A 23,566-nucleotide genomic window follows, 5' to 3' on the forward strand; every position below is an offset into this window, starting at 1 on the left:
GTTACTTGTACAGCTGACAATATGTGGTTATATTCTTTTTCACCCTTGCCTATCATCTCTCTCCTTCAATTAGAAACCTGTCCCACCTGTTCTCTCTCTCTCTCCTTCTCTTACTCTCTCGCTTGCTCTCTCTGACCCGTCCTCCTCCTGGCTGGTGGCTTGTCATGACTAGCCTGAAGTAGATGTTAATGTTTGACTAGAGGGAAGGAGGGCCCTGGCTAGCCATATATAGCTTTGCTTCTTGGGCAATGCACTCACTTTCTTTCAGTTCTCCTCCTGTAGCATATGAGGTGTCTGTCTGTCCTCTGAGGAGGAATTACCTAAAAGTCTAGAAGAGAGAATAAAGCTTTCCTAAGAAGTCATGGGTAAGTGCATTGCAACTGTGTTGTCCATTCAGTAGTGTTTAGAAGGGTTTGGGGAATGTTTACAATGTCTGTCAATTAGTTACATTCAGTGCAATTGACAGGAACTCTAGCTTCAAAACTGTGTGGTAATTTTGTAATCCCAAATACTAATTGCTATTGGAGGGGATTTTAGTATACCAGATATGTAGGCTTGTTCATGTTTGTAGATTATATACCCTCTTTTTCAGAAAAGAGATAACAGAGATAATGATCTTGCTTCTTTATTATCCAGAAAGCAAAGAGGTAGTAAGTCTCTGGGTGTCCACGATACTTTTGTATTTGGTGTTGCAGTGTTTCTTCATAGCTACCATTGACATAAATGCCTAAAGCCAGGTAAACACGTTAGCACTAGTACTAGCAGTGGCTAAGGTACATTTTTCATTATTTTCTTACTTGCAGGTTGGTTGTAGGCAATGGGTGTGTGTGGTACTGACATTTTGTTTTGTATAGTCCTTGCCTAAAAACTACTTGAACATAAACCTTTTCACTATGCCAGGGCAAATTCCAAACTGTAATTTTTGGTATCCATTGTGCTGCCCCGGTGCTGTACTGTAACCTTGCTTTACGTATGTGTCGTTCAAACACAAATATGCTACAGGAGACTGGTTTGGCTTACAAAGGCCTTGGTGTTTATTCAGAAAAAGTCAAGCTGAAATCAACATACCAATAGCTCCCCCCCCCCTGTGATTTACTGCATGTTTCAAACACAATAATCTTGATGTTACCCTTCTCACACTATGCAGCCAAGCCGAGTCAAACAAGCTAGTTATTTACCATAGTTGCCATAAAACATGCTAGAGAGAACAATGTGCAAGACCATATCCATGCCAGCACAGTACAGTTTGGATCAGCACAATAGTATGAAAAGTGTACACGTTATCTCTCTTCCCCTCCTAATGTTTTTGAGTTACTAGACTATGGTGGTAACCTTCTAGATGTTGAGCCACATTACGTGTTAAATGACTCTAAATAACTGCAGTTCCTCAAGCGATATTGTTAGGTCTGTTTGAAAAGAGAATGAAACTTGCGACACCATATTCTCTTCTCCCTCCTCCTCCATTTGCGTGTCTCAGAGGTGCTGGTGCTGATGGACTTTGAGGGCATGATGGGAGATGAGATGACGGTGCAGGTGGGAGACGTGGTGACGAGTGTCACCAAGCCCAGCGAGGAGGGCTGGCTGGAGGGAGAACTGAGGGGCAAGAGGGGCATCTTCCCCGCTAACTTCGTCAAGGTACAGTATGTCCATCAAGAGTTTGCCTTCAGTCCCAGGATTAGGATGAATATCATCTCAATTCAGTCAACGAAGGAAGTCAAATTAAATCATATTCTGTCAAGGAACTGAAATTCCATTATTTCAGTTTACATCCTTCCTTGACTGATTTGAAATCAATTTGACCCCGACTCTGACCAGCCTATTGTTTGTGCATTTCTCATGTGCAATCCATTGTCTAATACTTGACTCATTAGCTTTTTCCTTGTGTGTGTTTGTATATTTTATTTCCCACACAGGAGGTGCCAGTGTATTTGATAGGTGACAGCCAGAGGGAACCAAGAAGCCTACGGAAATGTATGTGTCACTCTCCAATGGCTTTAAACCTCCACTACCATAACGCTCTGCTTATTGTGTGTCCCATAACTTGGATCTGTAGCTTAAACTGTATCCATATATGTTTCCCAGTCTGTCAAACACGAACCCTGTTATGTACTGAAATGTGGAAGTGTTTTGGTTCGTGCTCATCGAGATACACGCACACTTTGTCAGCACGACAGGCTCAAACAAGTAATTAAAGGCCTTGTGTAGATATACAGACTCGCCTGCTAGCACCAAGCTTAAATATAATCTACAAGGAAGGAACAGATCAAAACCACAGTCTACTGTTACAGCACAGTCCCTTTGAGGGATTCAATTAGTTACAACACAAAGAAGCTTTGATTATTCCAGTCATGCTCTGAGTCTGGAGTCTACAAGTTATCATATTGAGACTTCTGTATTTGTTTACTTCTGAATTTCTCTACTGAATTTCTATTCATCATTAGTTTTAACTATCATTTTACAATAATAAGAGCAGTCTTGACTAATGATGTGGCTGGTACAATGCTTTGCTCATGCAGCAAGGATGATTAAGCAAACAAGGAAGTGTGAGGTGGCCTTTGCCTACAGTCCCTTGAATGAGGATGAGCTGGAGCTGGTTGTCGGGGAGACCATTGAGATCCTCAGAGAGGTACGGTGTTGCTTTCATCATTACTGACATTATCAATAGATGGGAAAACACTTGCAAACATACTAGAGAAGGAATCTCAAACAAATATCCCACAAGACAATTTAACAAGGCCCTAGACCCAAATTAGTTTGAGACCCCTGCTATAGAGTATCAGTGTAAATGAGTTGTAGGTTCTTGGAGAGAACATTAGCTGCTCTATTTCGAAAGATATGTTTATGTTTTTGCTTCATAATTGGAGTGTCATATCATATTTACTTTCTTTGTATCATATCTCTAATGGCAAATGCATGAGCAACCACAAATCATTTATCTTGTTTGCCTAGCTAGATATGATACTAAAATATCACCCCTCCAAAAGCTCAGATAACCAAATTGTCGCACAGACATTTCAGCAATGCATATTCATTGTGATGTTTCCCCAAGGTTATCCTGAGAAATCACATTTCCCGCACACATTCCAACTTCACTTTGAGGTGTGTACAGAGGAGGGATCTTAATTTGAGCCAGTTTGCTACAGCAGGAAAATAATCCTGCAACAGTAACAGGAAATGATAGATATTATGTGGATCACACATAATGCACCTTAATTGGGGAGCACGGGCTCGTGGTAATGGTTTCACCGTTCCAGACATTATTATGAGCCATCCTCCCCTCATATAGCCTCCACTGATGTGGATTATTATTCATGGACATTTCATAGGGGAATTTACAAACTTCTGAAACCTTTTTAAACCTCAAATACACTCTGAGTTCTCCTGCAACCGGATGATCAATTGAAGATTCTACATCTGTAGACATTATGCTGACCAAACCTGTTGTGAGAATTCCTATGCATGTGGATGATTGGTGAAATATGCTCTGCTACACTGTACTATTCTTACATTTCCGTTTCTCTTTCTTTTGACTTCTCTCTCTTTTACCTCTCTCTTGTAACACTTGACAGATTGAAGATGGGTGGTGGATGGGAATGAAAAGTGGTAAAGTGGGAGCGTTTCCATCAAACTTCACCAAAGAGATATTTGTCTCTCCAAAAGGTGGGATGGGCACATTTTTCACATGGCCTTTTTTTGTTCTGAGAGTGGACTTGAATCAATATGTCCTTATAGAACTTCCTTCTCAATCTTTTTCAGATGTTAAGCATAACGAGAGCAAAACCAGACCCAAACTCTCAGACACAATGTTCAGTAAAGAGGTATGGAATGCAATATAAATCAAAATACAATAAATATGGGACTTTTTCTCTCCCGAAAAACTAGTTGTGAGATGCCACTGATTAATTGAATACATTTGTCTTTTTTGTTAAGACAAAGCTACCTCAGAGGACGAGTGTGAGGAACAAACCAAAAAATGGTAAGTTTCTATAGTTCTAATTCCTACTTCATGTAGGTCGTATAAATGAGTGGACTGCATTCTGAAATACATTTTAAATTGTCAAATAAAAGGCCCATCCTTGTACCACTCATCAAATTCATCATCCTTGTGGGAGATACTTTTTGATACATTGAAGGAAACTGCAAAGCAATGTCTCCACTGAATATAGAAATGTTCTGATGTACTACAACAACAGTGAGACCTCTGCTTGTGACAAGTGTTCTATTTTTGGACCAAACTACCACTTAGGCAGGTGTCCACAAAGAACAGACAGCCACATCATTGGCATGTGACAGTCAGTAATTCCCGCAGTTTACTAAATAGGCTATGTGGGTGTGGGCCCACAGAAACTCTGACAGTAACACTGGCTTGGTGTCACCGTTTAACGTGGAAAGAGATTAATGGTTCAAATAGGTTCAAGTCAATGCTTCACAGTTCATATCCTTCTCAGAAAAATATATGGATGTATGGACTGATATTCTTCTTTGATTGGTTAGTCATGATCAGTGGTGTAAAGTACTTCAGCAAAAATACTTTAAAGTACTATTTAAGTCGTTTTTGGGGGTATCTGTACTTTACTATTTATATTTTTGACAACTTTTACTTCACTGCATTCCTAAAGAAAATAATGTAATTTTTACTCCATACATTTTCCCTGACAACCAAAAGTACTCGCTATATGTTGAATGCTCAGTAGGACAGGAAAATGGTCCAATTCACGCACTTATCAAGAGAACAAGTGGTCATCCCTACTGCATCTGATCTGGCAAACTCACTAAACACAAATGCATTGTTTGTAAATGATGTCTGTTAGAGTGTACCCTGGCTATTTTAAAAACGGAGGTACATTTTAAAAACAAGACAATGGTGCCGTGGAGTTTGTTTTATATAAGGAATTTGAAATTATTTATACTTTTACTTTTGATACTTAAGTATATTTAGAACCAAGTACTTTTAGACTTTTACTCAAGTAGTATTTTACTTGGAGACTTTCACATTTACTTGAGTAACTTTCTTTTTTAGGTATACATACTTTTACGACATAATTTTAAAACCAACCTATTCCAGCCAAGCATTGCTTAGGTTCTCTTTATAACGCTCCCCTCTCTATTATTTCTACTCAGTGAAAGAATGTTGTCAAGTCATGTTCGACTACGCAGCCTTGACCGAGGACGAGTTGAATCTAAAGAAAGGAGACATTGTTACAATCATCACCAAGGTTTGGGTCTTTGTACTAATGTTGTCATTCATGATCCCCAATACAATATACTGTACCTTCATGACTTTATGCCCTTTGGGCCAAAATCAAGAATATAATGCTCCAGTTTTGGACTAGAATAAATCTGGTTATACAATTTCATCAATATTTTGTTCTCCTCTTCAACCAGACAAGCCTGTTATGTGACTTGTGAGTAATTCCGTGAAAATATGTGCCACATTACACTAGATGACAAAGCATGCACAATTACATAAGTAGGGAAACCATCCCAAAATCTGATGGTATAAATTATATTCCAAATTACAGTGGTGTAAAGTAACTACATTAAGTACAAATAATTTGAAGTACTACTTAAGTGTTTCTTTGGGGTATCTGTACTTTACTTTACTATTTATATTTTTAACAACTATTACTTTTACTCCACTACATTCCTAAAGAAAATATGTACTTTATACACCCATATATTTTCATTGACACCCAAAAGTACTTGTTACATTTCAAATGCTCAGGTAGGACAACAATGTAGTCCAATTTACGCATCTTCAGTATCAATATAATGTGTTGTCATATCTACTGCCTCTGATGTAGCGGACTCACACAAAAAAAATACTTTGCTTGTTAATTATGTCTGACTGTTGGAGTGTGCCATTTAGCGCTCTATAAAAACAATAATTATATATATACACAGTACCAGTCAAAAGTTTGAACACGCATACTCATTCAAGGGTTTTTCTTTATTTTTTACTATTTTCTACATTGTAGAATAGTAGTGAAGACATCAAAACTATGAAATAACACATATAGAATAATGTAGTAGCCAAAAAAGTGTTAGACAAATTAAAATATATGTTATATTTGAGATTATTCAAAGTAGCCACCGTTCGTGTCATGCAGGTGATAGAGGACCCAAAAGCGACTTAACAGAAACAGAGTTTATTCAAGTCCAAACAGGGAATAACAGAAATCCTCTAGTCTGTAGAGGGGAATAACAAGAGAAGCGGCCACAGACTGCAGGTCGCTTCGGGTAGGCGCAGGCCGTAGTAGACAGAGACACCTGCTCACACGCAGCATCTGATGAAGGCAAAAAACACGACAGGACAGGGCGAAACACAATCACAGCATGGTGAATACAAAACAAGGAACCGACGGGACAGGAACGGAACACAAAGGAATAAATAGGGACTCCAATCAGGGAAAGGATCGGGAACAGGTGTGGGAAGACTAAATGATGATTAGGGAATAGGAACAGCTGGGAGCAGGAACGGAACGATAGAGAGAAGAGAGAGCGAGAGAGTGAGAGAGGGAGGGGGAGAGAGAGGGATAGAAGGAGGGAAAGAACCAAATAAGACCAGCAGAGGAAAACGAATAGAATGGGGAGCACAGGGACAAGACATGATAATAAATGACAAACATGACAGTACCCCCCACTCACCGAGCGCCTCCTGGCGCACTCGAGGAGGAATCCTGGCGGCAACGGAGGAAATCATCGATGAGTGAACGGTCCAGCACGTCCCGAGACGGAACCCAACTCCTCTCCTCAGGACCGTAACCCTCCCAATCCACTAAGTATTGGTGACCCCGTCCCCGAGAACGCATGTCCATGATCTTATGTACCTTGTAAATAGGTGCGCTCTCGACAAGGACGGGAGGGGGAGGGAAGACGAACGGGGTGCGAAGAAAGGGCTTAACACAGGAGACATGGAAGACAGGATGGACGCGACGAAGATGTCGCGGAAGAAGCAGTCGCACAGCGACAGGATTGACGACCTGGGAGACACGGAACGGACCAATGAACCATGGAGTCAACTTACGAGAAGCTGTCGTAAGAGGAAGGTTGCGAGTGGAAAGCCACACTCTCTGGCCGCAACAATACCTTGGACTCTTAATCCTGCGTTTATTGGCGGCTCTCACCGTCTGTGCCCTGTAACGGCAAAGTGCAGACCTCACCCTCCTCCAGGTGCGCTCACAACGTTGGACAAACGCTTGAGCGGAGGGAACGCTGGACTCGGCAAGCTGGGATGAGAACAGAGGAGGCTGGTAACCCAGACTACTCTGAAACGGAGATAACCCGGTAGCAGACGAAGGAAGCGAATTGTGAGCGTATTCTGCCCAGGGGAGCTGTTCTGCCCAAGACGCAGGGTTTCTGAAAGAAAGGCTGCGTAGTATGCGACCAATCGTCTGATTGGCCCTCTCTGCTTGACCGTTAGACTGGGGATGAAACCCGGAAGAGAGACTGACGGACGCACCAATCAAACGACAGAACTCCCTCCAAAACTGTGACGTGAATTGCGGGCCTCTGTCTGAAACGGCGTCTAACGGGAGGCCATGAATTCTGAATACATTCTCAATAATGATTTGTGCCGTCTCCTTAGCGGAAGGAAGTTTAGCGAGGGGAATGAAATGTGCCGCCTTAGAGAACCTATCGACAACCGTCAGAATCACAGTCTTCCCCGCAGACAAAGGCAGACCGGTAATGAAGTCTAAGGCAATGTGAGACCATGGTCGAGAAGGAATGGGGAGCGGTCTGAGACGACCGGCAGGAGGAGAGTTACCCGACTTAGTCTGCGCGCAGTCCGAACAAGCAGCCACGAAACGGCGCGTGTCACGCTCCTGAGTCGGCCACCAAAAGCGCTGGCGAATAGACGCAAGAGTGCCTCGAACACCGGGATGACCAGCTAACTTGGCAGAGTGAGCCCACTGAAGAACAGCCAGACGAGTGGAAACAGGAACGAAAAGGAGGTTACTAGGACAAGCGCGCGGCGACGCAGTGTGCGTGAGTGCTTGCTTAACCTGTCTTTCAATTCCCCAGACTGTTAACCCGACAACACGCCCATAAGGAAGAATCCCCTCGGGATCAGTAGAAGCCACAGAAGAACTAAACAGACGGGATAAGGCATCAGGCTTGGTGTTCTTGCTACCCGGACGGTAAGAAATCACAAACTCGAAACGAGCGAAAAACAACGCCCAACGAGCTTGACGGGCATTAAGTCGTTTGGCAGAACGGATGTACTCAAGGTTCTTATGGTCTGTCCAAACGACAAAAGGAACGGTCGCCCCCTCCAACCACTGTCGCCATTCGCCTAGGGCTAAGCGGATGGCGAGCAGTTCACGGTTACCCACATCATAGTTGCGCTCAGATGGCGACAGGCGATGAGAAAATAAGCGCAAGGATGAACCTTATCGTCAGACTGGAAGCGCTGGGATAGAATGGCTCCCACGCCTACCTCTGAAGCGTCAACCTCGACAATGAATTGTCTAGTGACGTCAGGAGTAACGAGGATAGGAGCGGACGTAAAACGTTCTTTAAGAAGATCAAAAGCTCCCTGGGCGGAACCGGACCACTTAAAACACGTCTTGACAGAAGTAAGAGCTGTGAGAGGGGCAGCAACTTGACCGAAATTACGAATGAAACGCCGATAGAAATTAGCGAAACCTAAAAAGCGCTGCAACTCGACACGTGACCTTGGAACGGGCCAATCACTGACAGCTTGGACCTTAGCGGAATCCATCTGAATGCCTTCAGCGGAAATAACGGAACCGAGAAAAGTAACGGAGGAGACATGAAAAGAGCACTTCTCAGCCTTTACGTAGAGACAATTCTCTAAAAGGCGCTGTAGAACACGTCGAACGTGCTGAACATGAATCTCGAGTGACGGAGAAAAATCAGGATATCGTCAAGATAGACAAAAACAAAGATGTTCAGCATGTCTCTCAGAACATCATTAACTAATGCCTGAAAAACAGCTGGCGCATTGGCGAGACCGAACGGCAGAACCCGGTACTCAAAATGCCCTAACGGAGTGTTAAACGCCGTTTTCCACTCGTCCCCCTCTCTGATGCGCACGAGATGGTAAGCGTTACGAAGGTCCAACTTAGTAAAGCACCTGGCTCCCTGCAGAATCTCGAAGGCTGATGACATAAGGGGAAGCGGATAACGATTCTTAACCGTTATGTCATTCAGCCTCGATAATCCACGCAGGGGCGCAGAGTACCGTCCTTCTTCTTAACAAAAAGAACCCCGCCCGGCCGGAGAAGAAGAAGGCACTATGGTACCGGCGTCAAGAGACACAGACAAATAATCCTCGAGAGCCTTACGTTCGGGAGCCGACAGAGAGTATAGTCTACCTCGAGGAGGAGTGGTCCCCGGAAGGAGATCAATACTACAATCATACGACCGGTGAGGAGGAAGGGAGTTGGCTCGGGACCGACTGAAGACCGTGCGCAGATCATGATATTCCTCCGGCACTCCTGTCAAAACGCCAGGTTCCTCCTGAGAAGTAGGGACAGAAGAAACGGGAGGGATGGCAGACATTAAACACTTCACATGACAAGAAACGTTCCAGGATAGGATAGAATTACTAGACCAATTAATAGAAGGATTATGACATACTAGCCAGGGATGACCCAAAACAACAGGTGTAAACGGTGAACGGAAAATCAAAAAGAAATAGTCTCACTGTGGTTACCAGATACTGTGAGAGTTAAAGGTAGTGTCTCAAATTTGATACTGGGAAGATGACTACCATCTAAGGCAAACATGGGCGTAGGCCTGTCTAACGGTCTGAAAGGAATGTTATGTTTCCGAACCCATGCTTCGTCCATGAAACAACCCTCAGCCCCAGAGTCAATCAAGGCACTGCATGTAGCACCCGAACCGGTCCAGCGTAGATGGACCGACATAGTAGTACAAGATCTAGATGAAGGGACCTGAGTAGTAGCGCTCACCAGTAGCCCTCCGCTTACTGATGGGCTCTGGCCTCTTACTGGACATGAATTAACAAAATGTCCAGCAACTCCGCAATAGAGGCACAGGCGGTTGGTGATCCTCCGTTCCTCTCCTTAGTCGAGATGCGAATCCCTCCCAGCTGCATGGGCTCAGTCTCAAAGCCAGAGGAGGGAGATGGTTGCGATGCGGAGCAGGGAAACACCGTTGATGCGAGCTCTCTTCCACGAGCCCGGTGACGAAGATCTACCCGTCGTTCTATGCGGATGGCGAGAGCAATCAAAGAGTCCACATCTGATGGAACCTCCCGGGAGAGAATCTCATCCTTAACCACTGCGTGGAGTCCCTCCAGAAAACGAGCGAGCAGCGCCGGCTCGTTCCACTCACTAGAGGCAGCAAGAGTGCGAAACTCAATAGAATAATCCGTTATGGACCGTTCACCTTGGCATAAGGAAGCCAGGGCCCTAGAAGCCTCCTACCAAAAACTGAACGGTCAAAAACCCGAATCATCTCCTCTTTAAAGTTCTGGAACTTGTTAGAGCAATCAGCCCTTGCCTCCCAGATAGCTGTGCCCCATTCTCGAGCCCGGCCAGTAAGGAGTGAAATGACGTAAGCAACCCGAGCTCTCTCTCTAGAGTATGTGTTGGGTTGGAGAGAGAACACAATCTCACACTGCGTGAGAAAGGAGCGGCACTCAGTGGGCTGCCCGGAGTAGCAAGGTGGGTTATTAACCCTAGGTTCTGGAGGCTCGGCAGGCCAGGAAGTAACAGGTGGCACGAGACGTAGACTCTGGAACTGTCCAGAGAGGTCGGAAACCTGAGCGGCCAGGTTCTCCACGGCATGGCGAGCAGCAGACAATTCCTGCTCGTGTCTGCCGAGCATGGCTCCTTGGATCTCGACGGCAGTGTAACGAGCGTCTGAAGTCGCTGGGTCCATTCCTTGGTCGGTTCCTTCTGTCATGCAGGTGATAGAGGACCCAAAAGCGACTTAACAGAAACAGAGTTTATTCAAGTCCAAACAGGGAATAACAGAAATCCTCTAGTCTGTAGAGGGGAATAACAAGAGAAGCGGCCACAGACTGCAGGTCGCTTCGGGTAGGCGCAGGCCGTAGTAGACAGAGACACCTGCTCACACGCAGCATCTGATGAAGGCAAAAACACGACAGGACAGGGCGAAACACAATCACAGCATGGTGAATACAAAACAAGGAACCGACGGGACAGGAACGGAACACAAAGGAATAAATAGGGACTCCAATCAGGGGAAAGGATCGGGAACAGGTGTGGGAAGACTAAATGATGATTAGGGGAATAGGAACAGCTGGGAGCAGGAACGGAACGATAGAGAGAAGAGAGAGCGAGAGAGTGAGAGAGGGAGGGGGAGAGAGAGGGATAGAAGGAGGGAAAGAACCAAATAAGACCAGCAGAGGGAAACGAATAGAATGGGGAGCACAGGGACAAGACATGATAATAAATGACAAACATGACAGTTCGCCTTGATGACAGCTTTGCACACTCTTGGCATTCTCTCAACCAGCTTCATGAGGTAGTTACCTGGAATGAATTTCAATTAACAGGTGTGCCTTGTTAAAAGTTCATTTGTGGAATATCTTTCCTTCTTAATGTGTTTGAGCCAATCAGTTGTGTTGTGACAAGGTAGGGGTGGTAAACAGAAGATAGCCTACATATTACGGCAAGGAGAAACGACAGTCCATCATTACACTTTTTTGGTTCCTACATGAGTCCATATGTGTTATTTCATAGTTTTGATGTCATCACTATTATTCTACATTGTAGAAAATAGTTTAAAAAAAAATCATTGAATGAGTAGGTGTGTCCAACCTTTTGACTGGCACTGTTTATATAATAATATAATAATAATAATAATAATATAAAAGAGAGAATTGTGCCGTCTGGTTGGCTTAAAACAAGGAATTTTAATTTTTATTTTGACTCAAATATGACAATTTAATATTTCTTCCACCACTGTACTTAAGTATATTCAAAACCAAATACTTTTATACTTTTACTCAAGTAGTATTTTACTCAAGTAGGGTGACCTTTACTGTTACTTGAGTCATTTTATATTAAGGTATCTTTACTTTTCCTCAAGTATGATATTTGAGTACTTTTTTCCACTGCTTGCTAAATTATAAGTGGAAAAGGGATGTTTATGATTACTTTGAAGATCAAATAATAGTGTCTACTGTGGGCAATGACCATGCTTCCCCTGACCCTCTGTTAATCTCTCAGATGTTCAGATTGCTTGTCGTTTTATGATCTGTGTGTAGTTATTTGAGTTGCTCTTTACACAATCTCTTCTTCTGAAGGAAACAGAGGACGAGGGCTGGTGGGAGGGAGAGATGAACGGACGCAGAGGTTTTTTCCCGGACAATTTCGTCATGGTGATACCCACGATAGACGGTCTCCAAGTGAGTTAGAGCAGGGAATGAGGGAAACATTCCCAGGGATAGTCTCGCTGTAGCCCTTTGAATGGGAATTTCCCCCCACACATTCCAGGGGGGTTTAGCCATTACATTACACTGACCTAAGCAGTTATGACACCAACCAGTAATGAACATGACCTATTTATTAGACCGCAACAGGTCAATAAAAACAAATCCCTTTTTCTACAGTTGGCTGACAAAAAAATACATTCTCAGTCAAGTTTTTCTTATATTTTTTTTATATAACCTTTGTTTAACTAGACAAGTCAGTTAAGAACAAATTCTTATTTACAATGACAGCAGGTTAACTGCCTTGTTCAGGGGCAGAACAACAGATTTTGACCTTGTCGGCTCAGGGATTCATCTAGCCACCTTGCGGTTACTGGCCAAATGCTCTATCCACTAGGCTACTTGTCAACCTTTACTTAACTAACTCATAAAGGTTTCTGACTCAAAGATCTCTTCAACATCTGCAGTTTAGGAGTCACTGACTTCACATTTCCGTCTGTGGAAAAAGAGTGTGAGTTTATTTTGAGTTGTATTACTTTTATATATATATATATTTAAATAAAACAATAAAAGACTATATGAATGGCCGCTCGCGTCAATGGGTGCTCTAATCAGTGGGTGTGTGTTGCAGCAAATAGGCAGCAAAGAGAGACTGAGCCAACCTGTTGTGTTTTCCGTCCCTTTTCCTCCAGTCTGGAAGCACCAGCCAACCACCTGCGCGCCATGGCACGGAAAGACGCTCAGGTAAATACAGCAACTTCCTGTTTCAACAGAGAGACCAGTGCCACAGCATATACTGTTACACCAGTTAGTCCATGACACCAATATGACAGTACAGAATGTCTTGTGATTTAGATGCTGACGATGGAGCTTATGGTGTAACATAATAAGGTGCAACAAAATATACTGTGACACCCAAAGAGATCCTATTAGTATTAGTGTGTTAGTATTTTAATTCCTAATTCTATGGTGACACCAATCTGTGACACACCGATATGACAACATAGATTGTCTTGTGATTTAGAGATGCGAATGAGAGCTGAATTAGAGAATTCTCACACGAGGAAATGGCTACGGTTGCTACTGTTTTCATATACGGTTGTGCGTGTTCAGTCTGGCACGGTGTTCATGTTTTAGGGTGTGTGAGGTTGTTGCTTTAGCAGCTGAATATGAGATTTTGTGTGGTCCAAATTGCTTCCTGAATATTTCAAAATCAAGGTCTTTGCATTTTACAGATACTGTTCTTGTGGATGGAAAACAGACATTAACATAGGCAAGTCACAAAATAAATGTAATACTCAGCATGAGTGAGTATGGCGACCCTAAGGGTCAAATTAGCTTTTAAAATTGAGTGACAACGTCACATCCACTCTGCCTGTCTGTCTGTCGGCTGTCTGTAACTGAACTACAATTAGGTTTTTATTAGCAAACCAGGCCACAGACACACTCACATTTCCTCAGTCCAGGCTACATAGGCAAATCTTATGTAAGTGAAAATCTACCTAAAGAGCAATATAACACAGGAAAGCCCCAGAATACTCAGTCAAATTCACACAACCACAGCTATATTAACGGCTGTCCCTGGTAACAGGTTAGATGTAGTTTGTAGTTTGTATGATGTAAATGGAAGCTCCCAATCATCCCTATTTCAGATGCTCATTTTTATTGCCTCTCAATTATCTATAGCTATGCATCATACAATGAAGTTGGGTTGCATAAATGATTGTTCATTGTTGAAGTTTCTCAAGCTGTTTCAATTTGACCTCTCTTGACCTGCTATCTATGTGGTGTATCTCGAAGACACAGTTCCCTTTTGAGTTTTTATGACTGTATGTTGTTCAATGAAGGAATAGACCCACTGGGCACACCACGTCATTTCAATGTGGATAATATGTTGTCAGTGCCGTTCAAAATTAGGAATAGATTATTACAGCAATTGTGAGGATCCCCACAGACCTGCGACAACCTATGCATGCATGCTATCTATAACATAAGAAGAAATGTACAGTTTCAGTAAGCTCACAGCGACCAACCATGGTTGTGTTAATCGTTTTAAGGATGAATGTTACATTAGTTTGTAAGATAGACTTAACTTTTACTGTATTACAAAAGGTAATATTGAATTGTGCTTGGTTGATATAAAGAGAGAATTGTGCCGTCTGGTTTGCTTAAAATAAGGAATTTGATGTCGAGCATTTACTTTTATTTTGTACTTTTACTCAAATATGACAATTGAATACTTTTTCCACCACTGAAAGTTACATTCAAAACCAGATACTTTTAGACTTTTACTCAAGTAGTATTTTACTGGGTGACTTTCACTTTTACTTGAGTCATTTTCTATTAAGGTACCTTTACTCATGAATGACAATTTAGTACTTTTTCCACCACTGCATTGTAGAATAATAGTGGAGACATCAAAACTATGAAATAACACATAGAATCATGTAGTAACCCAAAAAGTGTTCAACAAATCAAAATATATTTTATATTTGAGATTCTTCAAAGAAGCCACCCTTTGCCTTGATAACAGCTTTGCTCACTCTTGGCGTGACTAGCTTCATGAGGTAGTCACTTGGAATGCATTTCATTAACAGCTGTGACTTGTTAAAAGTTCATTTGTGGAATTTCTTTCCTTCTTAATGTGTTTGAGCCAATCAATTGTGTTGTGATAAAGTAGGGGTGGTATACAGAAGATAGCCCTATTTGGTAAAAGACCAAGTCCATATCATGGCAAGAACTGCTCAAATAAGCACAAAGAAACGACAGTCCATCATTACTTTAAGACATGAAGGTCAGTCAATCCATAACATTTCAAGAACTTTGAACATTTCTTCAAGTGCAGTCGAAAAAACCATCAAGCGCTATGATGAAACTGGCTCTCACGAGGACCGCCACAGGAAAGGAAGACCCAGAGTTACCTCTGCTGCAGAGGATATGTTGATTAGAGTTACCAGCCTCAGATTGCAGCCCAAATAAATGCTTCACAGAGTTCAAGCAACAGAAACATCTCAACATCAACTGTTCATAGTAGAAGGTGTGAATCAGGCCTTCATGGTTGAATTGCTGCAAAGAATCCACTACTAAAGGACACCAATAATAAGAAGAGACTTGCTTGGGCCAAAAAACACGATCAATGGAAATTAGACCGGTGGAAATCTGTCCTTTAGTCTGATGAGTCAAAATGTGCGATTTTTGGTTCCAACCGCCGTGTCTTTGTTAAACGCAGAGTAGGTGAACGGATGATCTCCGCATGTGTGGTTCCCACCGTGAAGCATGGAGGAGGAAGTGTGATGCTGTGGGGGTGCTTTGCTGGTGACACTGTCTGTGATTTATTTAGAATTCAAGGTGCACTTAACCAGCATGTCTACCACAACATTCTGCAGCGATACACCATCCCATCTGGTTTGCACTTAGTGGGGCTATCATTTGTTTATCAACGGGACAGTGACCCAACACACACCTCCAGGTTGTGTGTGGACTATTTAACCAAGGAGAGTGATGGAGTGCTGCATCAGATGACCTAGCCTCCACAATCACCCAACCTCAACCAAGTTCAGATGGTTTGGGATGAGTTGGACCGCAGAGTGAAGGAAAAGCAGTCAACAAGTGCTCAGAATATGTGGGAACTCCTTCAAGACTGTTAGAAAAGCATACCTCATTAAGCTGTTTGAGAGAATGCCAAGAGTGTGCAAAGCTGTCATCAAGGGTGGCTACTTCGAAGAATCTAAAATCGAAAATATATTTTTTGGTTACTACATGATTACATATGTGTTATTTCATAGTTTTGATGTCTTCAGTATTATTATACAATGTAGAAAATAGTACAAATAAAGAAAATGATGATCTGGCATTGTTTTAAAGTGACAAATTCAACTTATTTTATGTTGAGATTTGGTGATGACAAAATCCTGTGGTTGTAATTTCACCCTCAAAACAACAGTTTACGAGGATGACTTTTTTCAAATCCAATGTCGTTTCCATGTAGATTCCATGTCACAATACGCTGACAAATGAGATTGAAACAACATTGATTCAACCAGTTAGTTCCCAGTGGGGAGGGACAGACAGCATGTAACACATGTTTTGCCTTAAACAGTAAAGAGGATGTGAGAGTCCAATCTTGAGACTGTCAGTACCACACATAGCAGGATGTGGTGTACAGGCTGGTTTTATCTGAGGGCACGAGATCTTGTTTCAAACACACACTTCTGCTGAAGGTGCACATTGTGTTTAAGACGCTAACTGTTAGTTAGCTGTTAGGCGGGATGTTTCTTCCCAGCTTTAAATAAATGAAGCCTTTTTAATTGAATTACGAAGGGCACACAACATTAAGATGCAATATTTCAATCACGTCATTTATTTTTAATGATACAATCAGTGCACAAATACTCAAAGGAAGCTTGTTATTGCTTACATGGCCCCTTTGACATTTTGAGGCGCTCACTCTCGCTAAACATTCACAAACGTTCATATCTTGTGTGCATGAGTTTGTGTTCAAACATTAAGAGGCCTAACAGTCATTTGGAGATAATATCATCCCAACTCAAAACAATCTCCGCCAGAGTCAAGCCTTTGCACTTGAGTCCCTGCACCCCACCCCATCGCTCCCACTACTCCATTGGCGTCTAGTGTCACTGGGGGGTTGCAGAAATGTCACAGGAAGTCCTACACCATGATGGAGAGGGGGGTGTAATACAGTACGTCACATGACCTGGCCACTATACTGGTTGGACCGTAGAGAGCTCTGTCTGTCACAGTGGCTTTTCACAAGTGGCCCAAGCAGCCAACTCTGCAACAACTCTAGTGCCTCACATTGGTGGAAGGGCTTGGTCAGGGAGTTTTACGTGTATTTTGAAGAAGGTAGGCTCTATTCTCATTGATTTGCTATTGGTACTCTTAGTCTGTGGAATTCATCATCACCAGTCACTTTTGGTGGTTTATTGTCTTACATGTCAGCATGACACTCAGCATGTTCTTCCTCTGTATCTTGAGAGATGTGCTAAAAGCTATAATGCAGATTCATGTTGTTATTGACTTAGCTGTTTTGTGGTCAGTTCCCTTAACTGCACTCTAGTTGATCATTTCTCGTTTTTATTAAACACTATCATTGCTTGGTTAACTCTTAATGGTAATTGAGAGGCAGAATATTGTGCTTTGTCAAAAGACAATCCCATAAGTCTATTATACATACTGTAGCTGTTCACACTTGAGGGATCTCCTTTATGATAAATAAGTTATTTCCACCCCCAAGCCAAGGCCTTCTCAAGGGAGACTCTTGGGAACATTAACTACAGTATTTTGGATTCTGTAGGATTCTATTGGACACAGCTGTGACCTAGCCTGCTCCTGTGACATGCAGCATCTTGGCTTCCCATGCCACTATACTGGTTGGAATTTCTTCAAACTCAAATGGAAGACAATTAACAACGTTTCTGCCCTACATGAATATGAATTTGCATTTCAATTAAATTATGTTAAATTCATTTTTGCAGAGAATGATTAACCCCGGAGGTCTGGGTCTTGATGCTGTTGTACACTCACCGTTCTCATGGCAAAGAGAACAACACACCAGTGGCAAGATAGATAGCTTTGGCCGTGTATAATATGGTGTGAATTCTGTGCTCTTATGGTCTTCTAGTCAAGGCAGAGGGTTCAGCGATGGAGAAGAGCAGCCTTGCAAAAGGTAAGATACAGCATGTTGATACTGTTCAATTAAAGTGCAGTTTTACTGTATCTGCAGTCTCATTTAACCAGATGTTTTATTACATTATACTTCAAAATACAGAGGAGATGATGCTTCACAATTGCAAAGAGGTGTGTGTTGTTAATAAGTACTTACGAGTACCGTTTGCTTACTACCAGCAATGCTTAAATGTGCACATGTGCATACAGATGAGAAACCAGAGACTAAAGACCTGCGATGCAACCCTCCAACCAAAGTCAAGCTCCCTGCTCCAAGTAGACCTGCACTACCACCTCCAGTGAAGCACAAGCCTCAGAAGTTTGGTTGTAGCAAGTGAGTGACTCTAGAACATCCATTTTTTTTTGTCTCAGTCAACACCAACCATTTGGGTAGAGTACGGAGGTATATTAGTGCCAACATAAATGCAATCTTAATCCAATGTTGACACTAATATCACTCCATAGTATCAAGTATGAACGTTAATAGTGAGACTTGTAAAATAAGGATTTCTTCATGAAGCATCGCTTTCAGACTTTTCTACGGATCAGAATGGACAAATAGGGCACTCATATGGAAGCCTTAGTAGTTATATATTTTCAAAAGCCAAATGATAAGAAAGCAAAAGGTCTCTGTCAAGACAGGAACTGTTTGTTCTCTTTAAACTGGCAAGGAAGGAGAGTGTGGAGGAGAGTTTTGGTTGGTGCCTAGGTTACTATAGCACATAGTCTTCATGTCTTGACGCTGAATTGCCAGGTTTCCCAAACCTTGAACGTTGCACTGGAAACTCTGGGATGAGTCCGTGTGGGCCTAAACAGACGAGAGCAGCCCATTTCCTTCTTCCTGAACAAACACACACGACTGGGAAAACAAAAAGGGACGTCTTTACCAAGGGGAAATTGACAAATAAAAAGACTTTGGGATTGTTCTTTCTAAATAAACTGTCACATGTTGGAGGCAATGCGATGACAGTGTGGCCTTGTCTAAAAGCATATTGCTTATTTGTCAAATTAATTTGAGATTATACTTGCAAAGGTCAAACAAGTTTGTATATTTTATTAAAAGCTATGGACGTCTTTTGGTTTGTTCTAGTGAGGGTGTGGACGATGAAAGGAGAAGTCTTAATGCTTGGCTAAACATAAACTCACTGAGGTTTCAATATGCAGTGCATCAGCAACCTGCCTCTAAGACCTTGCAAGAGGAAACAGGATACCACTTTTTCCACACTTTACCACAGCAATTGTCATCCATTGATAATCTCAACCGTAGAAAATGAAGCATCTCTTTCAATTCTCTCTCTACATCAGAGCAATTTGGGTCAAGTTAACCTTATGAATCAACCAGTGTAGGCCTGAAAGAATTAATGTTTAACTTCTCTGAAATGATTTTTTCTCCCATTAGAGCCAATGGCGATCTCCCTCCCCTTTCACCAAAATGTACAGAGGAGAGCAACTCGGACCAGTTTGACGGAGTGGAGGTGTCCCCTGAGAAACTGAGTCACCCCACAGCCAACAGAGCCAAACCCCCACAGAGACGACCCCCATCTGCCCTCGTCATCGGTCCACAGGTATGGCAACAATATACCATACTGTATTATTATCAATATTATTATGGTACAGAATGCACCTCTGTACAGTGTACATATTATGACATACTAGGAACAGAAGCGTTTAGCTAAACCCACAATAATATTGACTAAATATGTGTATGCGACCAATAAAATTGTATTTGATTTGATTTAGGACAGATCGCATATTAGGACAGAGTCACACATCCATGGAGTCACTTTGAGTTAGTATCGTTGTCATATGTGTGGACAAACCACACAGTTATGTTTCCTTCTGAGACCACAGGGAGACAATGACACATGACACATGACACATCACATGACAGTAGACCCACAACCCCTAGGTTATCATAGCGATGATGATACAATCCTGAATTGTCTAGTGTCATGACGCCACCAGTCTATATCTGCCCAAAGGTGCACGTTGTACTCCACCTCCCCTCTGAAACCACAGGGGGGCAGTGTGGCCCAACACTCATCATGCAGCGACATTATGAACCGACAACCCCAGGTTAACATAAAGATGATGATACATTCTCGGGTTAGTCTGATGTCATATTCTAATGTCACGCCACAAGTACATATCTGCCTAGAGGAATCACTGTCAACACAGTCATAGGGGCATATCAGTGGAGAATAGTGGCCCTTGTTAGATTTCATTCCTCCAGAGTTTCCCTGAAGACTGTTTGTTCGTGTGACGTGGCCCATCTGGCCCACTAAGTCTTTACTCACCCGCCCAGAGAGAGAGAGAGATGGCCTGTTCATAAGTGGCTTGACAAGTTGCATGCCATGAAGGGTTAGTGAGGCCATGATGTGAGGAATGACTCTTAAAAAGGAATCGTCATTAAGGTCATGGTTATTCTAACCCTAGTCTCTGAGTGGCAGGGACCAGACAGATGCAGAAAAATTGCCTAAACTGCTGAAGGTTTGCAAAATTTACTTTGATTCCATATTCATGAATACTCTATCATCATGTTAGGCCTTGTTGGCAAGTACGTAGAACACAAAATTAACATAACGTCAATGTATCTCTCTCAAAGTATCAATTAGCCACAAAGTAACAACTGACTTTAAATAAGATTACTGAGTTTGAAAAGATTTAATACAAAAGTGTTTGAATCCTGGACCTGTCAATCCTTGATAAAACATTGAGATACCTTGCCTAAACATTGCAGGTTGCAGAAAGTCATTCACCACCACCCAAGCCTGAACATACTCCCAAGAATCCGGTAGTCTCCGGTAATCCGGTAATCTCCAGGCTAGCGCTGCCCAAGGCTATAGTGGAGGCTAGGGCAGCCCAGGAGGAGAAGCTTTGTCTTGACAGCCTACAAGCTGAGGTCAGGGCACTGAAGATTGCTCTGGAGCTGCTGCAAAACAGACACAAGTAAGTAGTATTACCCATTGATTCAGACTTCTAGATAACCAGGAGAAAAACTAGAGGAATCAGGTACATTAACCCATTTGTTCAGTTGATCCACCAAGCTATTTTCAACTATTTTGATAAAAGGCAGAATCTACCGCACACTCAAAAACGATTAGTGAAGGTGCTGGAGGCTAAATGTAAAACTAGAAAGACAGGAAAAAGTCCCTGCACACATCCAGTCAGATCTCTCCTAGCTTGGTTAAACCAGACTGAATGCTGGACTCACCATTGTTGAAACACTTCAGTATGTGTTAACCAGGCTACATTTCTCCTGCCAAAAATGTAAACCATTCCTTCATTTTCTGACTCTTCTTTGACCTCTTAGTGCATCTATTGATATATATATATATATATATATATATATATATATATATATATATATATATATATATATATATATATATATGTTCTTTCCTTCTAGACAAGACATACAGGAACTGAAAGAGGGACTGAGAGACGAGAGAAACAAACGTGTGGCTCTGCAGGTACGTGGAATATTTACAGTGAGCTCCAAAAGTATTGGGACAGTGACACATTTTTAGTTGTTTTGGCTCTGTACTCCAGCAATTTAAATTTGAAACAATACCATGACTATGAGGTTAAAATGCAAACTGTCAAATATTGCACAAATATCTCACAAATAGTATACCCCCAGAACATGCTAACCTCCCCTGTTATTGAAATAAACAGTGAGAGGCTAGCATGTCTTGTTTTGAGCATGCAGTGGAACATACAATGTTTGGAGCATAAACACAAGCTTTTGATTTAGCTGAATATTAACACAATGTTTCCCCTGTGCAGGAGGAAGTACATGGTCTTAGGACTAATCCTAACTGACACCATGACCGGGCAGTACATCTCAGTAAGGCTCTGCTATGTCATTCCCTTGAACACAAACTTGAAAGGGAATTCAAATGTTCCTGACGTTGGAGTGCAAGAGGGGATGGAAAGGATGCATATCTGCAGACATACCAGCTGAGGCCACATTAAGACCTGGAATCAATCCGTATCCCTGAAGTATCGTGGAAGATCCCCTTTATAGCTTGATAAAAACATTTGAAGGCAATGTTCCCGCATTTGCATTTACGGTAAACACTGCATTGGAAATTACCTTCAAAGGGATACTTTGGGATTTTGGAAAGTCTACTTCCCCGGATTCAGATGAACTCGTGGATACCATTTTCATGTCCCTGCGTGCAGTCAGAAGGATTTTTCTAACTAGCATTGGTGCAATGACCTGAAGTATCTACTACCATGCTAGTAGACACCATAGACTTCCAGCCATTGCTAGTTAGCATAGTTTGCATTGGCTCACAAAAACTACCTCTATCCTTGAGTTTATCTGACTCTGGGGAAATACACAAAGGTCTTCATTGTCAAAATCACGAAGTTTAACTTCACATTTTAACACAGACCTTCCGCGATACTTTTGCGATAACGATTGAATCCAGCCCTAGATTGTGGTCAGCCATTTTGTTTGAGGGCATTCTGGACTTGATTGGCAAGGGACCAAGTGAATCGACCAAAATGCTTTGTATACGTCGACCAAAATACAGGATTCAACTCAAGGTGGGTTATAGCGTAGTGCACAATACAACGGACAATGTCTCTTTTAAGGGACTTTTCCCCAACGTTTACATGGTAAATGCTGCAGATGTTGGACCAAGCCTAAATCACTTTTAAAAATATGTTATAGTGCGGCGTGCTTTAACATGCCTTGCATTGAATCCCGTCCTTTGGGTAGAAAATGTGTTTTATTTTATATTGATGATATTGTACATTTCATTGAAAGAACAACATCACCCAACAATACAGAGGACTGGTTTTATACATTGAATGCGGGCTATGTTTCTCAGTGCTTATTTTTCTCTGAAAGCATATTTCTTATTTTTTGGGGTATGTTTGGGAATATTTTGAAGCATAGTGTTTGGGGAACATGAGTCAACTGAACAAACTACTTGTATCTTTTATGCGAACTGCCATTGTATATAAGTGTAACTATTTTATGCCTTTTTTATATTAAATATTACTTGTCCAAAATACTCCAGTAATTTAGCCAGCAATATTTTGCAACTATTCTGCAATAATGCATGAGTCCATTGGGAGGCACTTTTGTATTACTGTTGTTAATTCAGTGCTGCATTGTAGTTGACTTTCAGTCCACAAAAACAAAACTATATTTGTTAATTCTGTATAAATGAACCCTTTTCTCATTTTTGGATATGTCTTTGAGAATAGGTGCAAAAGTGAATCCAATTAAAACCTTGAAAATACAAACACACTGAAATGAAGTGATCCGCAGTGAAGCATGTCGGTATTATACTTTTGCAGCTGGATAAAAGTGGCTGCGTCAGTCACACCAGAACATTAACTTACAGCACACTGAAAGTGAAAACAAGTTGACTTATCACAATTAACAAAAAAATAGAGGATGAAGGAAGAAAAACAACGAGAGATTTACTGTCGGATATTTGATGATATTTGATGATCAGTATTTGT

General features: G+C 42.0%; 1 protein-coding gene and 1 long non-coding RNA gene across 2 annotated transcripts; both read left to right on the top strand.

Annotated features, from left to right (window-relative positions):
* The first annotated feature begins 251 nt into the window (after positions 1 to 251).
* On the top strand, positions 252 to 23,109 carry LOC124006164 (CD2-associated protein-like). The gene is made up of 16 exons (XM_046315985.1): positions 252 to 365; positions 1,478 to 1,635; positions 1,914 to 1,971; positions 2,517 to 2,626; positions 3,570 to 3,660; positions 3,757 to 3,818; positions 3,931 to 3,976; positions 5,122 to 5,216; positions 12,269 to 12,370; positions 13,087 to 13,138; positions 18,036 to 18,080; positions 18,290 to 18,413; positions 19,479 to 19,644; positions 20,820 to 21,028; positions 21,489 to 21,552; positions 21,869 to 23,109. The coding sequence occupies exons 1-16, from the start codon at positions 362 to 364 to the stop codon at positions 21,902 to 21,904; spliced, it is 1,422 nt and encodes a 473-aa protein (XP_046171941.1). The 5' UTR covers positions 252 to 361; the 3' UTR covers positions 21,905 to 23,109.
* LOC124006165 lies at positions 17,193 to 18,024 on the top strand. The gene is made up of 3 exons (XR_006833738.1): positions 17,193 to 17,257; positions 17,709 to 17,784; positions 17,890 to 18,024. It is a non-coding gene; the product is annotated as an uncharacterized LOC124006165 (long non-coding RNA).
* Positions 23,110 to 23,566: the final 457 nt, after the last annotated feature.

The sequence above is a fragment of the Oncorhynchus gorbuscha genome, linkage group LG19 (genome assembly GCF_021184085.1).
Source record: "Oncorhynchus gorbuscha isolate QuinsamMale2020 ecotype Even-year linkage group LG19, OgorEven_v1.0, whole genome shotgun sequence".
NCBI classification, from domain to species: Eukaryota; Metazoa; Chordata; class Actinopteri; order Salmoniformes; family Salmonidae; genus Oncorhynchus; species Oncorhynchus gorbuscha.

What these genes read in the sequence shown, in the direction of transcription:
- LOC124006164 (XM_046315985.1), top strand. An exon ending in ACACAATGTTCAGTAAAGAG is followed by an intron (nt 3,819 to 3,930) that starts GTATGGAATGCA and finishes TTTTTTGTTAAG; the next exon opens with ACAAAGCTACCTCAGAGGAC. An exon ending in GAAGAGCAGCCTTGCAAAAG is followed by an intron (nt 18,081 to 18,289) that starts GTAAGATACAGC and finishes ATGTGCATACAG; the next exon opens with ATGAGAAACCAGAGACTAAA.